Source organism: Dendrobates tinctorius, unplaced genomic scaffold (genome assembly GCF_039654945.1).
Source record: "Dendrobates tinctorius isolate UK_male_01 unplaced genomic scaffold, ASM3965494v1 ptg000029l, whole genome shotgun sequence".
NCBI classification, from domain to species: Eukaryota; Metazoa; Chordata; class Amphibia; order Anura; family Dendrobatidae; genus Dendrobates; species Dendrobates tinctorius.
This window is the reverse complement of record NW_027361697.1, coordinates 36,447,840-36,467,497: the sequence shown is the minus strand read 5'-3', so window position 1 is coordinate 36,467,497 and position 19,658 is coordinate 36,447,840. Positions and strand designations below refer to the sequence as shown.

At 46.2% G+C, this 19,658-nt stretch overlaps 1 protein-coding gene across 6 annotated transcripts in view; it reads left to right on the top strand.

Moving 5' to 3' along the window:
* Positions 1–19,658, top strand: part of LOC141085939 (carboxyl-terminal PDZ ligand of neuronal nitric oxide synthase protein-like) — a 123,644-nt gene that overhangs the window by 4,086 nt on the left and 99,900 nt on the right. For 4 of the 6 annotated variants that reach the window (XM_073571600.1, XM_073571599.1, XM_073571604.1 and 1 more), the window contains exon 2: positions 10,741–10,812. The exons of the other annotated variants lie outside the window; for them this stretch is intronic. In XM_073571600.1, the coding sequence (XP_073427701.1) occupies positions 10,741–10,812 (72 nt within the window). The remainder of the gene's footprint in view (positions 1–10,740; positions 10,813–19,658) is intronic. 6 annotated transcript variants of the gene reach the window in all.

The window sequence follows — 19,658 nt, the reverse complement described above, 5'->3', positions numbered from 1 at the left end:
ACATGCTGCGAATTTGAATCTGCAGCATGTCACTTCTTTTGTGCAGATCCGCAGCGTTTTGACACCTGCTCCATTATAGGAATCTGCAGGTGTCAAAACGCAGAGGAAATCCACACAAAACCTGCAGTAAATCCGCACTAAATCCGCAGGTGAAACGCAGGACATTTTACCTCCGGATTTAGCAAAATCCACGCAGAAAATTCCACACAGAATACCCTTAAGGTACTGTCACACTTAGAGATGCACCAGCGATCCCGACCAGCGATATGACGCGGTCAGGATCGCTGGTACATCGCTAAGTGGTCGCTAGTGAGCTGCCACACAGGCAGATCTCACCAGCGACATCGCTGGGGACGGGGGTCGCTACTTACCTGTCACACCAGGCGATCCTGCGTCCTCCCGCCCGGCTCCACGCTCGTCTCTCCACAGGAAGCTGACAACGAGAAACGGTCCAGCCTGTTCTCGCGCGATCAGCAGTGGGGGGAGCGGTCGTAGGTAAGTATCACACACAGCGATATCGCTAGCAATATCGCTATGACGTCACAAGTTATAGCGATATTGCTAGAGATATCGCTTACTGTGACAGGCCCTTTATTCACAGGAGGTTACTCCTCGCAGGGAGATATTTAAATGAGGGGGAGAGTTCTTGCCTAATACAAAGAATACTTCCAAGGGGGTTTTAACTAATAGGGGAAGATAATATAAATTGTGCACTTATCCGTTTGGCCTCCAGTCACAGATGTGCCCCTCTCTTTCACTGGGCCACTTGGAATGAGCCACACAGTCCTGTGGAAAATGGGGGCAGCTTTTCTGGTGTTGAGAACGTCCTCTTGTGGTCCTGACGGTGTCGATGTTCTCTATAATAAAGGGGATGACAGTGTCTTCTTTCGATCCTGACGATGGCGATGATTGCCCGGGGTTCTAGCACGGGCACTGGCCCCAATGGATGCAGGGGTCCCGACACAGTTCACAATGGCCTGTTCAGTCTGCTGTGTTGTACCGTTGAGCACCGGTATTCCTTACACAGGCCTTATGTTCCCCGGTCAGTACCGTCGGCCGGGGCAGCTGTGTCAGCGTCGTCGGCCTAGTTCGCAGTCTTGTTAAAGAGACCCTGTCACCCCCCCAGGAGTTTTTAAGTAAAAGAGCCACCTTGTGCAGCACTAATGCTGCATTCTGTCAAGGTGGCTCTTTTATTTAGCGTCCCATCCACCGCAGAAATAATCGTTTTTAAAATTGGCCAGGCATACCGTGCTGGCTCGCTTCCTTGGGGGTCAAACTGAGGCACAAAAGTGAGCCGTTTATGTACTATGACCCCATATGTTGTAGTACATAAACGGCTCACTTTTGTGCCTCAGTTTGACCCCCAAGGAAGCGAGCCAGCATACGACATACGTCAGTCATGTCCTGCTTTTGAATTTGGTGCCGCCTCCTCTGCGTTCATTTCTTTTTCTCGCTCCTTCGCTGTAATATTCTGACGTCGCCACAGGTCCTGCTGCACCGCTGCCCTGCTCAGCTCCGCCCCTACTGGTCACATGGTGCTGAGGTCATCACAGGTCCTGCTGCAGCACTGCTCTGCTGAGCTCCGCCCCCCGTCAAACTTCAGGTATGTCTGGCCAATTTTAAAAACGATTATTTCGGCGGTGGGAGGGACGCTAAATAAAAGAGCCACCTTGACAGAATGCAGCATTAGTGCTGCACAAGGTGGCTCTTTTACTTAAAAACGCCTGGGGGGGGTGACAGGTTCCCTTTAAGGTCCTTGATGTAGGCAGGGACAGCGGTGTTAGTGGGGACAGCGGTACATGCAGTGTGTCAGTGGGACTCCGTTGGTTGGTTCCTGTCAGCGCGTCCTCTCGTCCCGGGCTCCCTTTAGCTCCGCCCCCTCGTCTCACAGCTGAATTTACCTCACAGGACTGACGCGCGCTCAGCGTTTCCGCCTCAACAGTTTGAATTTCTGCGTGCGCTTTTTCTGCCTGCTTAGCCACGCCCCCTTTTCTCAAGCACAGGGAACATCCAGTTACTCTAAGCGCTCCCCCTGTAACTTAGGTGACAGACCCGACGGTTTTGGACCCATTGCGGCTGAGACAAGCCTGGCTTGCGTCTTCTCCTTACAGATGTTTGACCACGGGGACCTGCACCAGCGGCAGATTGGGGAACATCCAGGTTGGATGTCTGACCGCTGCTACATTTCTGCCAGAAAAAGCCAAGCGCAGCGCTCGAAAGCCCTATAGGGAATGAGTGGAGCTGCGGTCGCACATCCACTATATGCTGACAAGGTCAGAGAGAAGAATGAATGAAGAAAGCCCCAATGGTTGGACCCCCACCGATCAATTTATCACTAGTGATGAGGGAACGTGCTGGGATAGGCTGATATCCGAACATGCTCGTGTGCTGACCGAGGGTCTACGAATAATATGTTCGAGTCCGCGCAGCTGCATGTCTCACGGCTGTTCGACATCCACAACGTATGCAGGAATTGCCTCTTAGGTAATCCCTGCATGTTCTGCTGCTGTTGAACAGCCGTGAGACATGCAGCTGCGCGGACTCGAACATATTTTTCTAGTACGCCGTAGGCACTCCCCTGTTAGCACCCGAGCATGCTCAGATAACACCTTATCTCAGCACGCTCGCTCATCACTAGTTATTACCCATCCTGTGAAGAGGTGATAAATTGTTTTCATTGACTACCCCATTAATGGCTCAATCACACACACATTTTTGGCTACATCACATATTGACGTATGACCCACGATTTCCAGACCAGCTGTGTGTCTAATGAACCAAATTAACAGCGTGAAGCTCTGAGTTTGGGTCAAGGCGACCCGTGGACGGTCTGTAAACTGCGTCAGTAGTCAGACTGTTAGGTCATGTTCACACGATCAGTATTTAGTCAGTTTTTTACCTCCGTATTTGTTCCACTCTTGGTTTTGACTTCCAATCAGAGGGAAAGTATAATAGAAACATGTCACCATTTCTGTATTTATCACCCACTCCTTGATTTAGCGTACAGATACTGAGGTAAGATACTGAACGCAGCCTATAAAATGCAAACGTGTGAAGCCAGCGTTTCTTGGCCGTGTGCTGACAGTGTTTTTCACTGAATGCTGACTATCACAATGATTGAAGATGGAAAAAAAAAAATCACCGAGGCGTGAATATGGGCGCTGTCCTGTCATAAATGTCTGTCATCACCTTGTCTCCTGCTTTCCCACAGAATAATCCGGCACTTTGCGCCAGCCGGCATTGTGTACGCATATACCGAGGGCACGGGTCTTTTTCAGCCTTATTACTGTTCTGACAACAGCGAGGCTTGCGTTTCTTTCGGAGGGTTGTCGGCGATTGTTAGACATGACATCGCTTCTTGTTGTCACACCAGGTGTGTTTACGGCGGAGGATCGAGCCGTCCGTGTGCGCTCCCGCTCCGCCAAGGAGAAGTGTACAGTGATTGTCAATGGTAAATCTTTACGGGACTTCCGTTTTTATTTTTTATTTTTTTTCTTCCACCCCCTTGTAGTGACCTTTTCGAAAATACGCAGATAGAACGTGAGAAAACTGATATGTGAATGAGCCCTAAGATCAGGGTAAAAACGATGGGCTCCTGATTTTCTATGTTCCTTGGTGATATTGGTCCCTGTTCACACCAGAATTCCACCAGGATCTATGGTACTTGGCTTTACAGACTCCAGTGTGCCGGTGCCTCACAAGACAGTTGAAAAAATTATTTCTGCTAGACCCAAGCGTATGTATAGTTGATTTTGCCCATTTTTTTCCCAAAATACACTTAGTTTAGGCCAAAAAAATGTGCTATTTGGTTATTTATATCCTATACTATTAGAATTACTCAGCTTAGCACGGTTTTATTTAGTTTGAAGGCGTTGTCCATGTTTATCATGAATGTCTGTAGTCACTCTGTGACTGCAGACTTGTGAATCCTCACGTCAGCCAGGTTGTGAAGACTTCCCGGTGCCGGCGGTGAAACCGAGTAGTCACGTGGCTACAGGTATGACATTTGCAGATTTCCGGCCACATTCTGACTAGACATGGGTGACCTCGCTTAATACAAGTGAACTGAGCGAAGCCATGCACGTCTAGTTGGAATGTGCCCGGAAGCATACCTGTCTCATACTTGCAGTCTCACATGGCCGCGAGGACAGAAGAATCCTCACAGTGCGCGATGCGAGGATCCACAAGTCTGCAGACGCATAGCCGGAAATCTTAGAAACTTGAAATCCGGTCTAAAACCTTCTGAAAACGCCTATGTTGCCAATATTGGGTCCAGTCATTTGACTGTAAAATTAATATTTGCTTTTATGATTTTTTTTTTTTGTCGAATATATTGAGAATGGTAGGTTCTACTGATCTGAAACCGGGTGTAAAATCTTCCAAAGTCACACGTTCCAAATGTTCAAATGTTGTGCAGAGATTACTTTAGTTATTTGCATAAAGAAGGGACAAAAAATAGGAATTCATTTTCATATACCTTAAAAAATAAAAATAATAAACAAAAAAAAAAAATGGCCTCACTTATCAAAACGGTCAAAAAGGAAATCGGTCTTTGTTGCCTATAGCAACCAATCAGAGCTTAGCTTTCATTTTGTAAACTGCCGTCGTAACGTGAAAGCTGTGTTGTGATTGGTTGATAGGGGCAGTACTTTTCAGACGGGTTTGATAAATCTGCTCCATAATGTAGTGCTATTGGAAATAAAACTTTAGGACAATAAGAATGGGCTCCCCCGTCCTAGGTTGCGGCCACGGGTTCAGTTACGTTTGGAGAACACATGGATGGAATTGCTGAGCATCTGTCACAGTCTAATCCCAGGATTGGTATAAGTCTTTCCAGATTTATGTAGTACATTAAACAATATCCACACCGTATCTGCTATTCCACGAGGAATCTTTCTCCATTGTAGCAGTATGTGCAATATTCGGGACACAACATGGTCCAATTGTAATAAAGATATTTTAAGAATTGAAAGGTTAAAGGACTTCAACCGCTAAAACAAAACCCCTCAAACTTCAAAGGTGTGTGCTACCTATAGGGTGTGCCATATACGCTTTAGGGACAAAAGTATTGGGGCGCATCTCTTCATCATTAAATTCAGGATTATCATTTAGTCCCGTTACTGTTGTGACAAGTCAGTTTGTGAAATGTCTTCCCTCCTAAACATCCCACCATCAGCTGTGAGTGATATTATTGAGAAGCGTAAGTGTTTGCGAACCCCAGCAACTCAGCCACGAAGTGAGACCACGCAAAAGTTCCCTAACGGGTTCACCGAGTGCTGAGGAGCAAAGGGCATAAAAGTCACCAACACACTTCTGACTCCATAACTGCAGAGTCCAAACCTCCTCTGGCTTGAAACAGAATCTATTGGCAAGTTTTTGCTAGGTAATATGACAGCAGCATAATGTAGGGGAAGAGACCTTGATTCCAGTAATATATCACTTACTGGGCTGCATGTGTCAGTTTTAATAGAATCCCTGTTTTCTCTGCTGTAGATGTATCAGTTCTCAAATGCTGTGCTCTGTATAACTCCGCCCCCATACTCCTGATTGGCAGCTTCCTGTGTACACTGTCTGCAACCTGCCAATCAGAGGTTGGAGCAGGGCTGCAACATCAGCTGGACTAGCTTGCATGTTAGACCTAGTCCTCTAGTGATAATTTCCTGCCATAAAAACCTGATTGTATTGAAACTACAGTGCACAGCCTAATAAGTGACACATCGCTGGAATCAAGCTCTCTGCCTCTATATTTTGCTGCTCTCACATTTAAATAGGCAGATTTCCTTTAACATCAGCACAAAATCTGCGCCACTGCAAGGGGCTTCATGTCTTGGGTTTCCATGTCTCAACAGTCAAGCACAATGCCAAGTGTCAGATGGAGTGGTGTAAAACGCAGTGCCACTGGATGATTCGGGAGCAGAGGAAACATGTCCTGTGGAGTGAAGGATCCTGCTTCTCTGTCTGGCAGTCAGTGTTTGGTGATCACCGGGAGAACGTCACCTGCCTGCATTGTGCCAGCTGTAGAGTTCACGTTCAGTGGAGCAGGGGTTATGCCGTTTGCTTGTTTTTCATGGGTTGGGCGAGTTATCTATTCTCCAGTGAAGGGAAATTGTAAAGGACCGCTATGACTTTTTTTTTTTTTTAATTGTCCCGTGTTAATAATCAGTAACAATTCATATATACACTTTCTATACTCACTTTACTGATTGTTGGCAATAACAAAAAAAAAAAAGCAAGAATTGCCCGAGTTCTCTTCTAATTCTTCAGCATACCAAGAGTTTTTAGAAAATTGCAGCATACAATTTTGTAGGAACATTTTTGGGAAGCCCTTTAATTCTTTTTTTCAGCATAAAGTGCTATTTTGGCTGAATGGGCAAAATCCCCCCCCTCTTGTTGTAGAAGACCTTCCCTGTAGAGTGCGACCAACTCCTTGTTAATGCTCATGGGTGTAGGGCGGGAGGTTAGAAAAGCTCCTGTGGGTGTCCTAGTACTTTTGTTGGCAAAGAACATGTCTGTATAAGAGGGGGTGCAGACAAGTGTAACTTTGGTCCACGTACGAACTGACAAAGCACATGGGATTGCACCAGACCAATGTTAGTCTAACGGGCCGCTCATATGTTTGATTTTTTTTTTCCTTTTACTTTGGACAGAGTCCGTCCAAGGAAAAAAAATCATTGCATGCCCGAGTTTGATCTAATGTTGAGATTGCACTTGGCCATGCAAGTCAATGAATCCATGTAAAACATCAGACAGCGCTCGGATGACATCTGAGTGCAGTCCGTTTTCCACAGGCTGACAGAATGGAGAATTTTTTCCCATATTCTTCTCATCTGAGAGAGTCTGAGCACAGTCTGATCACCATAATTTGGCTGATTCTCTTGGATGAAAGACTCTACGTCCTTCTCCGCCTGCCCTATAGGAGAGGGAGGATACTGGATCTTCTTCGCTCTTCAGCTTCTGTCCACATTGTACCAAATATCTGGCAGGTCTCAGTATCGTGCACTGTTTTCATATAACAAGTATTTTGTCTTCCCGACTATTTTTGAGCATAAATCCCATAAATTTATTAGTGAAGAGCATCTTTCCCTTTAAAATAGTAAGGGGTTTGTGCTATTGAAGTGTGATGCTGTAGGGTTAAGCCCATGAGTCACTGGAAGTCGCCTACAATCCTGCCTGACGTGGGGCCATTGTGCCGCTTGCTTTGATGCAATTCTCAGGGTTGTTTCACCTTATGACTTGCACATAGTTCTTTATACATGAGCCTTGGAGGATCAGAATGGCCTGTTACTCCAGCAGTGGTAATCAGCATTTCTTCTGGTGAGATAAAGAATGGGGATCCTTTGTGTCATACTATATATATAAATACTCTCTTATCTTGACGTCTAGTCCGGACCTTGATCCCACTGGAACGTGCAGAGTCGTTGCCGATGACAGTAGAAGAACTCGAACATTTTTTCACATGCTTCTCCCTGTCTGGAGGAAATACATCGAGCTTTTATGTGTAGGGTAATATTAATTAATCTGGTAAATAACATCTATTATGCACCGTCTCCTGGCATCTCTCAGAAGCAGGGTGACGTTTTTGGGTCTAAACACAGAAGTAAAATGCCAGATCAGCGTCGAGTCCCAGCACCGGGATTAATATTTTATATTTCCCAGCATTATGATTGATGGTAATAATGTGCAGTGTTTCAGAACAGCCAGCTAGCTTGTCGGCACGCAGCTCCTCGGGGTGTCTGCGTGCTCGGGAGGAATCCTCATTCCCAGGCTCTAGTCCTGAATGTTATTACCTGAAAAATCCCAAGGTGAAAATAGACTTCCGATAATATCTTTGAATGAAGGAATTGGTGTTTATGCAGTTCTCAAAGTAATAGTTTTTCTTTGAAAGTGGCACCAAGATGATTCTACTTTATTACATATAATTAATAGAGAGAACACAGAAAGTCACTTCTTCCGGAGTGTTGGGGGAGCACACCACCACCCGAAAATATGACTGTTGTCCTCTGTAGGGTTTTCTCGTACAGGTAGCTGGTCGTACTGTTCTCATTTCTTCTATAGTCCCTATCACATAAAGCCTAACTTTTACATTTGCCTTCAGTGGTTGCAGGATTTTTGAGTCCTAGAAACCAATATAAACCTAATGGAACAGCCAGTAGCTGTCATGTTGGAAGTGACCTTCGGATAACACTTTATTTTTTTCCTAAGAGTTATTATCCAGCTGAAGGCAAGAGGTCATAATTCCCAAATGATGGTCTCCAAAACTCTTCTTGTTCTGATAACATGCCCCTTCTTATAGACTTGTCTTTGCTCCTTCCATTGTTTCCCGACTCTGAATGTGTGATTGGACTTTGGGGCATGCCCCGTATTACCCGTATAATCCCCCACACACATTAGAACAAAACCTAAGTGAGCGTGCCGATATGGACGGGATCAGCCAATCAGCTGGTGTATAGAGGGCCTTTTAGACTCTGCCCCGATAGTTGATGTTGGGGTAGATAAGTGTTGGGCCGTTTGAATTGAAATGTCCCGACTTTTTCCCTCCAGAAGACAGCCATGGCAGCGGCTTACCTACCAGCGTCATCTCTGCTTTTTCCATGGAAAGCACATGAACACTCGACCCAGCCAATTGCTCGTGTGTGAGAGAGCCACGAAGATAGTTGTTGGCCGAATTCTCTTTTGCATGTGTACATGCATTGAGAATCCTCCCAGAAGTGCAACTTTCTTGGAGGTTTTTGGAGGCTTGTGTAGCCATCGGGAGATACAACAGGTTTTCCTGGGTCACTGGACATCCCACTTCCCAGAGCTTCCAGGACTTTTCCAGAAAATTGAGATGTAAGAAGAAATGCTGTCAATACGACCTGTTGTTGGCAGGAGAACTTGACACCCATTGCTCTCAATCTCCCATGGTCATAAAAAGAGATTCCATTTCATGGATGGTCCTCATCCTCCACTACAAGAGAAATCTTTTCAAGCTGCCATGCATTCTCAAACCGGCGCAATCCCTTATTTACCTCTTTAGATGATTAAGAAGTGGCTGCCTAAACTTAATGTAATTATTTGCATGTTATGGTGAGTCACAGGTAACTAAAATGGTTGGAGTTATTTGTGAAGCCTTCGAGCATTCTTCATTCTTTCAGGGCAGACCTTTTTGGGTGCAGTAATAATATTGGCTTCCTGGTAGGTAATATCCGGCTTTGGCTAGTGATGTCTGTATCCCTTGTTTAGCAAACAGCAGGGCCCGGGGCTGCGGTATTTTTTTTATTAGGACATTGCTGGATCTGAACGAGTCTTTCTTTCATCTTATAGTGGCAGCAGGAGACTTATTTCTAATCCTTCATGGTCTGGTTCATAAGTGAATGATGGGTTTCTTCATCTGGATAAAATATATTTGGAACAATTACAGAACTTGTGACCAAGGTGGGGTTTTGGTTTTCACACACATGGCTTTATAACACTCTCCTGTTTCGTGTGACCGCCATTTATTAGTGTTTTTTTTTTTTTTTTTCCTTGTTATTTTCAACTTGATCTCTCAGTCCATAGATACTTTTGGACCCCTTCAAAGAGGTTAATCAAGGTTACAAGTTCCCTTTAAAAGTAAGTTACAAGGAGTTTTTTACATAGATTTTGGAGCAGATTCTGCTCCAAAATCCACATGAAAAACCCCAATTGAAATACGCCATATATAAACCACTGTAGCTATTCATTTTTTTTGGGGGGGGAAACATACATAAGGTGCTGGTTTTTTTCGACGTGTACTAAGAATTTACATTTCTTGGTGTGGTTCTGCTTCAGAAAATACCCCAGATTTGGCTACTGAATCAACTGAACTAAAGTCATATCTGCGAATGCCCCAAAGGGCTACTTTTTGCTTAGGGTATTCATATTGTTCCATCTCACTTGGAACATCCTGGAGGTTCCCAGAATAGAGTGAAACCTGGAAGTGCTCATGTATGAAGCCTCGCCAGACCCACCCGACACTTATTCGGTGTGGTGGTGACCTGGGTATGGATATGCCTGGTTATGCATGGGGTCATATGCTGCATGGGGTCATATCGCTGATTTTGAGCAGATTTTGAAAATGGAAAACACCAGGCGCTGTGATTCCCGAACAATGCTGGCACTGCTTATAGAGTCGGTGTTGACCTCTGAGTGTCCTGCGCTGGATCCGTGGGGGAGGGGGTAGTCGGTTTGTATGCTTCTGTTAGTTTTTGATGAATTCATGGTTAAAAAATATATATAATTTTTTCTGTTGGACAACCCCTTTAAAAAAGGAAGCATGAGAGACCGTGAAATATCAGTGTGAGGATAGGGCTAGCGTACTATGTTGGCTTGCCTGAGGACGATGGTGTGGGACATGTGGCTGCAAGTTTTCAGTCGCGCCCGGTCCTTGGCCTGTCGGCCGGCACTGGTACCAGTAATGTTACCACCTGCCTCGGCCGCCCCTGCAGTGCCCAGTGTATGTCGCTCATTCTCATCTGAGATCATGCCGGTTGGCGATGGCTTTTCATACTAATGTAGCAGTCTCCAGAGACACAATGCTCCGCTATTGTTTGTCATTTCTCTTATTTTATGACAGTCTAATATTACTTGTATTTCCACTGTTTGTGCCAAGTCCTCTGTACACATCACTGGCTGCAGGAAAGTGTGTGTGTGTCCATCAGTCCAAAACACACGTCTTTCCTATCCATGTTGTATTCTTTACCCTGTAAATATGGAGACTAAACTGAAGTCTTTATTTTCCAGTACATCGGGAGCTTGGATGTGCCGCGTCCTAACAGCAGAGTGGAGATTGTGGCGGCCATGAGACGAATACGGGTATGTAGACTTTTGTGCAATATATTAAATACTGGTTGGTCTTCTTAATGGGGATGTCCACTACTAGGACAACCCTTTATTGAACTAAATGTTTGGCCCCGATAAAATAAAAAAAAAGCCTGTAGTCCCCTACCGTGCTGGCGCTGTTCCATTGTTGTCAGCACTTGCTCCTGTGCGGTGTTGTGACACGTGACCCTGACGCCCAATCAGTTCTGGTGTCGCTGTCTATGTACTGATAGAACATGAGGAGGAAGTCCGTGCTGCAGCCGATCTCTGACCTCCTCATGTTCAATCCGTACGAAGGCGGAGACAGTGACGCCAGCGCTGATTGAGCATCGGGCACCACGTGTCACAACACCGCCACGAGAGCTCCAGGGAGAGCGAGTGCTGAGACCACTGAAACGATGCCGGAACGGGAGGGGAGTATAGGCTTTATTATTTTATCAGGGCCAGATATTTAATTCAAGAAGAGGTTGTTCTAGGAGGAGTTCAGACCTCCTTGTATGACTGCTGGGCTTTTAGGTTCCTCTGCTTTTATGCAAGTTAGTTAACTTTTTTTTCCCCGGAGATTGTGGGTCCTGGACGACGCCTCTGAGGATCTTGTTAATAGGACACCATGCAGCTGTGTTATCCTGCAGACTGTATTGTGCCTAGGTTATAGCAGCTATATACTGCAGAATATTGTGTGTGCATGTGTGTATTATACGTATGCATTGTGTAGACTGTGCTTCTGATGGTTGTAACTATCGTGTGTGTGTGTATACATATAAACATATACACACATATTATTTGGTATTTATTTTACACATTTATATAGCACCATTAATTCCATAGCGCTTTACAGACAGTAATATACCGAATATACTCGTGTATAAGCCGAGTCACAGATCATACTCACCCGTCCTGGCACGGTCTCCACTGTATAGAGGGGTAAAATGGCATTGGGATCATAAAATTTTATATAGTTTTTTATTTATAAATCTTGTTTGCTTTTGCAGCTGCTGCTTGGCATTGAGTGCTGCTACTTCATTTGCTTGTAACTGGTCTAAAAGGTTATTGTACACAGCTCGCTTTGATCAGGTTTCACCATTTCCATAAAGGCCCTGTCACACTAAAGGTACTGTCACACTAAGCGATATCGCTAGCAATATCGCTATAACTTGTGACGTTATAAGCGATATTTCTAGCGATATCGCTGTGTGTGATACTTACCTACGACCGGCTCCCCCGCTGCTTATCGCTGATCGCGCGAGAACATCCTGGACCGTTTCTCGTCGTCGGCTTCCTGCGGCGCTTCCTGCTGTGACGACGAGCGACGCGTGGAGCCGGGCGGGAGGACGCAGGATCGCCTGGTGTGACAGGTAAGTAGCGACCCCCGTCCCCTGCGATGTCGCTGTTGAGATCTGCCAGTGTGGCAGCTCACTAGCGACCACTTAGCGATGTACCAGCGATCCTGACCGCGTCATATCGCTGGTCGGGATCGCTGGTACATCGCTAAGTGTGACAGTACCTTAAGGCCTGTTTCACACTTCCGTTTTTTTGGGTCAGTTAAAATCCGCCAAAAAGGCGGAAAGCGGAACCGTTCCAAACGGATGCCACTGGATCCGTTTTTTTGACGAATCCGCCGATTGAAGAATTTTAAAGGAACCGCTGCCCGGGAAGGGGGAGAGAGAGAGAGAGCAAAAAAACCGGATCCAACGGATGGCCATCCGTCAAGATCCGCCGGTAATGCAACTCAATGGGAAAAAAAACGGATCTGCCAAAAAAATGGCGGATCCGTTTTTTTTGCAAAAACGGCGGATTTTGGTGGGTTCAGTTCAACTTTTAAAAGCTATGGATATGTGTGACGTGGACAAATAGAATTTTGCATATGTTAGAGCCATTTCATGAAAGGGCTTGTCTACTACTCAGACAGCCTCTTCGCAATTATTATATTCTCCCATGTAAAATATAAACAGCCTGCACCCTCCTCTGGTGTCGGGGCTCGTGAGTCATTGTGTCATATGAGCCCTGCAGCCAATCAATGACCGCTATCGGGCAACATTACTATCGCTTTGTTCAGACTAAACTGATATCTGGGGGAAGTAAGAGTTGCTGATGCAGTCTGACTTCCTCTGGATGTCCGTTTCGCCTGAAAGAAGTGAGAGTGAAGTAGGCTAATAGTGGTCACTCACTGGCTGCAGGGCTCACGTAACATAATAATGGAACCACAGGTGGGTACAGGCTTTTGTTAGTTTACATGGGGGAATGTCGTAATTGAGTAGGGGCTGTTGGGAGTAATGGACAAACCCTTTAACTAAGGGTAACCGCTTAAAATAAGTTTATATTGGACACTTATCAGGCACAAAAGTTTTTAGGAACACTCCGCTCCCCTATAATTATGTAGCGAAAACAGACTGCCGATCAACCAACAAATGCCCTAAATGCTCATCCGTCAGGTGAAATGATCAATGGCGACATATTGTCTTGTGTAAACAGGACAGTGGCAGCCTATGCACAGTGAACTATCTATTACTGATATCAGTGTGCCTTTAGAACGCTGTCTGCCTGACTAAATCAACTGCGTATCATCGACTGGCAATCATGTTTCAGATTTTGTTTAATGCAGCTGGTCTGTTGACATAAACGCAGCCTAACTTTCAGGTTGCCATCTTCATTCCACAGCCTGATCCATGTGTCTGATTTCCTTCTCGTGTGACTGTCCCTCCCAGTAATACAGGCTGGATGTGAGTTCTGCGTGCTTCTGTCTGCACTTGCTTTCATGTATCAGCACAGTTTCAGTGCTGCGTTTATTTGATCTCCTCCTGCTTTCCCTCTCGTCTATAGCCAGTTTTCTATGCTCTCCATAAGTTTTCTCCCCTGTCCACTGCAGATCTGTGTACAAACCCCTTCCCCTCCCTCCTGCTATTTCTAAGGCCATTGTCACAGATCCAACATTCACGCTCCAAGTACGAGTGTCTGGACTGTGGCCGCTGGTCTCTTGACCTGAACTTCGCATTCTCATAGACACCCATGAGGGTGTCGAGTCCAGGTCAGGTCACTTGCAGACAGTGCGGACATTGTGCTCACACTCTGGACATGTGTAACGTATCAGTATCCGTTTTGCAAAAGCAGTGAGCTAGATAAAGGACTGATGGACATCTGCAGCAGCAAAAGAGTAGAAAATTAAGTTTTAAAGAGTATCCAACATTTTTAATTTTTATTGCACATATCAATAATACACATGAACATAATAAAGTTTGTAAACTATCTTACTAGACAAATCTGCTTCTTTCTCTGCCAGGACTGAGCATTCATTTTCAAAGTTCCCAATTCATGGATAAAATCTGTATTTGCTCTGATTTACTTAAAAGAAATATAATAACAGTCATTGAAGTGGCACCGCAGCAATGATCAGTATCGGCGCTTACAACTTAGTGAGATTGCTGTAATTTCTCCCCTACACCTACACTGACGTCCTGTTCTGACTCTTCACTGCCCCGATGACTGGAAACGGGCGTCTGCGGAAGAATATAACTTCATTTTTTCCCTATAGCCCCACTTACAATTAGACTGCCAGACGTGTTTAAAATTAGAAATCTCTAAATAGTACCAGATGTTAAATTGTCAGTACATATAGTACAATATTACATATTTAGAATAGGCATTTCAAATGTATGAGAGCAGGTAATTACTCATAGCAATGTCCACAACCGCACTGCACCACTACCCCGACGCGCGTTTCACATTGCTCGCTTCCTCAGGCTATGTGCTGCCACGAACATGATGATCTATGTTCACAGAACAGTTTTGTCAGCGATTGTTCTGTATGTATGGAAGTGCAATTATTCTAAACAGGCCATTAAACGATTGGCAATTAGGTAACTGCTGCGGTCACTACGTGGAAACCCAGCAAAATGGCAAAAAATCCAGCAAATTGAAGTGATTGTGGCCGCTTTCTGACCCGTTTGTCGTTCTGCATAGCACAGGGTAGAACGAGGGCATCTGTGTCGCAGTACAGGAATATCTCGTTGGCAGTGGGTATGTTGTGTGGGGTTTTGCCTCCTTACCCCTTCTTCATCTGCAGAAGCAGCCACACATCAGAAGCTTATACAGCCGCTTTCTACTTACACTCCGTATTGTACAGGCAGAGCAATTAAAAGTGAAATGTTTTACAAGGTGCAGCGCGGTGAAGTTTTGCATTTTAATGTAGCTCGTCTCTGGGGGCGGAGGGTGAGTACAAGTACAGAAGATGTACTATGCCCTTGGCCGTCACAGTATTTGCAGGCATCTTATCCCGTCTCTAGGGTTTTGGGTTTGTTTTTTTGTTTCTTTTTCTTCTGTTTGTACGGCCCCGTAGCCTGAAATCTAGATGTTCTACATTTTAAAGCAGACAATAATAGAGGATGAATGGAAATGTGCATGGAGCACAGAGATTACAGGGCGGACTGCCGGCTAATCCTCCATCATTCTGTAATGGAGCGTTTCCTGTGCCGGGGAGGGGTGCTCAGGCGCTTTGCTCCTCTCATCTGCATACATATCATTGCACGCCCATGGATATACATGTTGTCAATGGTAATGAGATGAAAGTAAATCTTTTTTCCATATATTTATATGGAGGATATTATAGCTCGGCTCTTGTATTTTTCCTGGCCTTCTATTTTTATCATTCTTTTTGCACATTTCTGTTTAAAAATCCTTTCCGCGGCGAGGTTTCCATGCAATTGTTGAACCCTTTATCTTCTCCAGCCTTTGTGTGTCACCACATAATATAGCGTAATGATGTGACATAAGCAGAGGCCCCATACACATTAGACTAATGACGGCAGATGTCGACAGGTTTGGCTGATGGTCTAATGTGTGTGGGAATCCCATCATTTGTCAGGGAAGTTACTGATCCTGCATGCCCGATTTTGGACTATCTTTTTTGGTTCCTCTGGCGATCACCCACCGCCAGACGTTTCTGGCGGTGGCTTTTTCATGGAACAACACAGGAGCGCTTGGCTGGATGAGCGCTCCTGTTTACGAGAAGGACAACTAAACGATTTGCCGATGCGTCATCTGGGAAATATCCATCTTGTGTATCATAAGCCAAGCTTTAAGCGTAGCTGTCGTTGTAATTTTTATTTATTTAATAAATAATACACATGAAAATTAGCAATATATCTTATCAGGGAAGTTTGCTTCATTTCTGCCAAAATTGATCAGTAATTATCAAAATTCTCAGTTTTTAAGCTAAAATCTGTATTAAGTGAATGACTTTCCCATTACTGAGATAAAAGATGGCAGTTTTTACAGATACACTTCTATGTAGAGGGCATGAGGGAGGAGCTAGAGGCAGAGCTCCGCCCTCCTTACTACATAGAATCTTATCTGTAGCAACTGCCAACGCCAATCAGTGGTGGGGGCGGGGCTACACAGATTAGCCTGGCTGTCCTGCACCTGAGTCCTGCTGTCATAATCTACTGCTGATAAAACACTGATTGTATGGAAACTACAGCACCCAGCTTTATAAGTGACACATCCCTGGAATCACACTCTGTGCCCCTACATTATGCTGCTCTCAGATTAAATAGCAAAATGATAGATTCTCTTTAAAGAACGGAAAATCATTTTGGATGACCCATCACACACCATCACTGTCTAAAAGACGGCCATGTTTGTTGAAAATAATTCTATCATTAAAACAATATTTCCAGAAAGATCGATCGTTGTTTGTTTTCCAGTGTTGTTGAACATGGAGGGCTCGGTTGACCAGTAGTGGCCAACATGTGCCGAAATGTTTATGGTTGTGGCATTGTAACAGTTGCACACCGTCAATCTATTGATCACTGGTTGTTTAACCATCAAACTGCTTGTATTTATTTTTTATGGTGTAAATATTGCAGCAGAAGGGATCCAAATCCCTTAATACCCACGGACAGTAAATATGCTTGTACGTTTTAGTCATCGGTGTTTTGACCATGTGGGGTAGGTTCCTTTGCACCCATGTCACTGTATAAGTCGTTGTACAGCCCAGGATAGTGTCACTGTTGGGTCACAGTGTTTTCCGTTCTCTAGGTGCGGCACTCACTTTTTAAGCCGCTTGTATACTTGAGGTTTTCTGGAGGATGTTCACAGATACTGTATTTGTATTGGCTTTTTCTCTACATATAGATTTAGTAACAGCTTTGCTGTATTTGGTGTGACAATCAAATAATAAATTAAGTTTTATATTGATTGTTCCATCTGTTGTACCCTAATGGGCATGGTACATTTACACTGAGAATATAATGTATACAAATCGCGAAATGTACTTTATCTTAGGCTATGCTCACACGTTAAAATTTTGCTTTGTTTTTTCGTGCAAATGTTCAGTTGGATTTTACAGTACCAGCAAAGACCATGAGATTTCAGAAATCTCATGCACACATTTTTTTTTCCCTGACTGATTTGCAAAACTGGTGCGTCTTTGAAAACTGCAGCATGTCACTTATTTCAGTGCTTTTGCAGCGTTTTTCATCCATAGAAAGCAAAATGAGTAAGTGCAACAATTCAGCAAAAAAATGCAGATATCAGGTTTTGCTGGTACAGCAGAATGTAAAACCCATTTATTTTTGTATTTTTATTCCCCCCCCAAGTTTAAACCATAATATCTTGGTGGACTCACCTTAGAATGGTAGTTAGGATTAATACAGTAAATTAGCGATAAGTGTAAAGTAAGCGTTGGCTGACGAAGGTGTGAAATGAAACAATACCTGACCAGCTCAAGGGCCGACCAAAGTGTGAAAGTAAACAGTGTCCTACAAACTCAAGTCTCTATGTCTTAGGTAAACTATTCCCGACCAATTCACCTTCCCCCCACTGTTACATTTCTAAGGGTGTGGTTTTTTTCAGGATCTCCTGTGAATTTTTTTGTTCAGAATAGTCACATTTTTTCAGACATAAAAAATGTTTTCCCCTTAGCGGCAGCAGGTGTAGATTGATGGATATAATAGTCCCAAAAGCTTCCTGTCACGCTCGCGCCTTGGCTGAATGGCGCGAGCCGGGGGGGGGGGGTTGTGGCCCCACTGTGTCACAAACCAGACTGCCCTGGAAGGGGCATGACTATGACAGCTACCTCGGTCTTCACTGGAGCCTCTGATGGTGAGGTCAGGCTTGTGCGGCAGGTAGCTGTCGGGTGCCACTCCAGGGTGGTGTCTGGCTGTGGCTGCTGATCCCACTCGGGGGCAAGTCACTTGGACAGGTGTGACTAACAGGCAGGCTGAGACACTGGGCAAGCAGGCACGGCTTGGTACACTGGCAGGAAGGCACGGCTTGGCGACACTGGGCGGGCGGGCACGGCTTGGAGACACTGGGCAGGCGGGCACGGCTTGGAGACACTGGGCGGGCACGGCTTGGCGACTGGGCGGGCGGGCACGGCTTGGCGACACTGGGCGGGCGGGCACGGCTTGGCGACACTGGGCAGGCGGGCACGGCTTGGAGACACTGGGCGGGCGGGCACGGCTTGGCGACACTGGGCGGGCGGGCACGGCTTGGCGACACTGGGCGGGCGGGCACGGCTTGGAGACACTGGGCAGGCGGGCACGGCTTGGAGACACTGGGCAGGCGGGCACGGCTTGGAGACACTGGGCGGGCGGGCACGGCTTGGAGACACTGGGCGGGCGGGCACGGCTTGGAGACACTGGGCGGGCGGGCACGGCTTGGAGACACTGGGCGGGCGGGCACGGCTTGGAGACACTGGGCGGGCGGGCACGGCTTGGAGACACTGGGCCGGCGGGCACGGCTTGGAGACACTGGGCCGGCGGGCACGGCTTGGAGACACTGGGCAGGCGGGCACGGCTTGGAGACACTGGGCAGGCGGGCACGGCTTGGAGACACTGGGCAGGCGGGCACGGCTTGGAGACACTGGGCAGGCGGGCACGGCAGAGCGTGCAGAGCGACTAGGGAGCCGAGCACTGACAGAGCTGCAAGGGTGCAGATGAACAGACAGGGAGGACACAAGGAAAGACACAGCAGGGAAGGAAGCCACGGACAAGGAGAAAGGGAGATTAAGGTAGGACAGAGTACAGACAGGGTACTGGAACCAAGACTCAAGGGCCAGGATATTCAGCCTCCTGGCAGGCAGACAAGGTACAAGGCAAGACTAGGAGTAATCCTCCAGAGAAGGAGATACACAGAACAGGGCCTGGCTAGCTCAGCAGCAAGTTGCTAACTGAGTATAGACATTGCTCAGGCAAAGGTCAGTGGGTGTGGCGAAACTAAATAGTCAAGGGCTCTAGGTGATTGGTAAGGGACATATTACACAGGTGCACCCTGACTGCATAAGAACCAGAGAGTTCAGGCGCCGCCCCCCTATACACAGTCAGGAAACATGGAGAGCAGAGGCACAGGGATGGCAACAGACAGAATTCACAGCATGGCTTGAAGCAGAAAGTAAGTTGGTGTGCGGGGGATGGGAGGCATGCAGTGATGCCAGCAGGGTTGTTACAGTACCCCCCCTTTATGGCCCCTCTTCCTCAAGCCTGCCAGAATGACCAGAAGAAGGAGTACGGGACCACACACAGTCCAGGTTGACACGGCATCCTTCAGGTAGGGTGGAATATGTGTGCCATCTGGAATCACCGAGTGCCAAGTTTCTTGGTGCCCAACAGTTTCCAACACAGAGGGTACAAGGACTTCTTCCTCCTGATTGGCAGAAGGCAGGGACCTGGAAGCTTCAGACTTGACCCCTACATCAGCCGGCCAGCTAGAAACAGAAGACACCTTCACTGAGTCCAACTTCAGCCCGACATGCTAGAAAAATTGGACCTCCTCCTCCCGGTTGGTGAGAAACGGAGATACGTAGGTCACTGTTCCAACCTCTTCACCCACCTGCCAAATGGAAG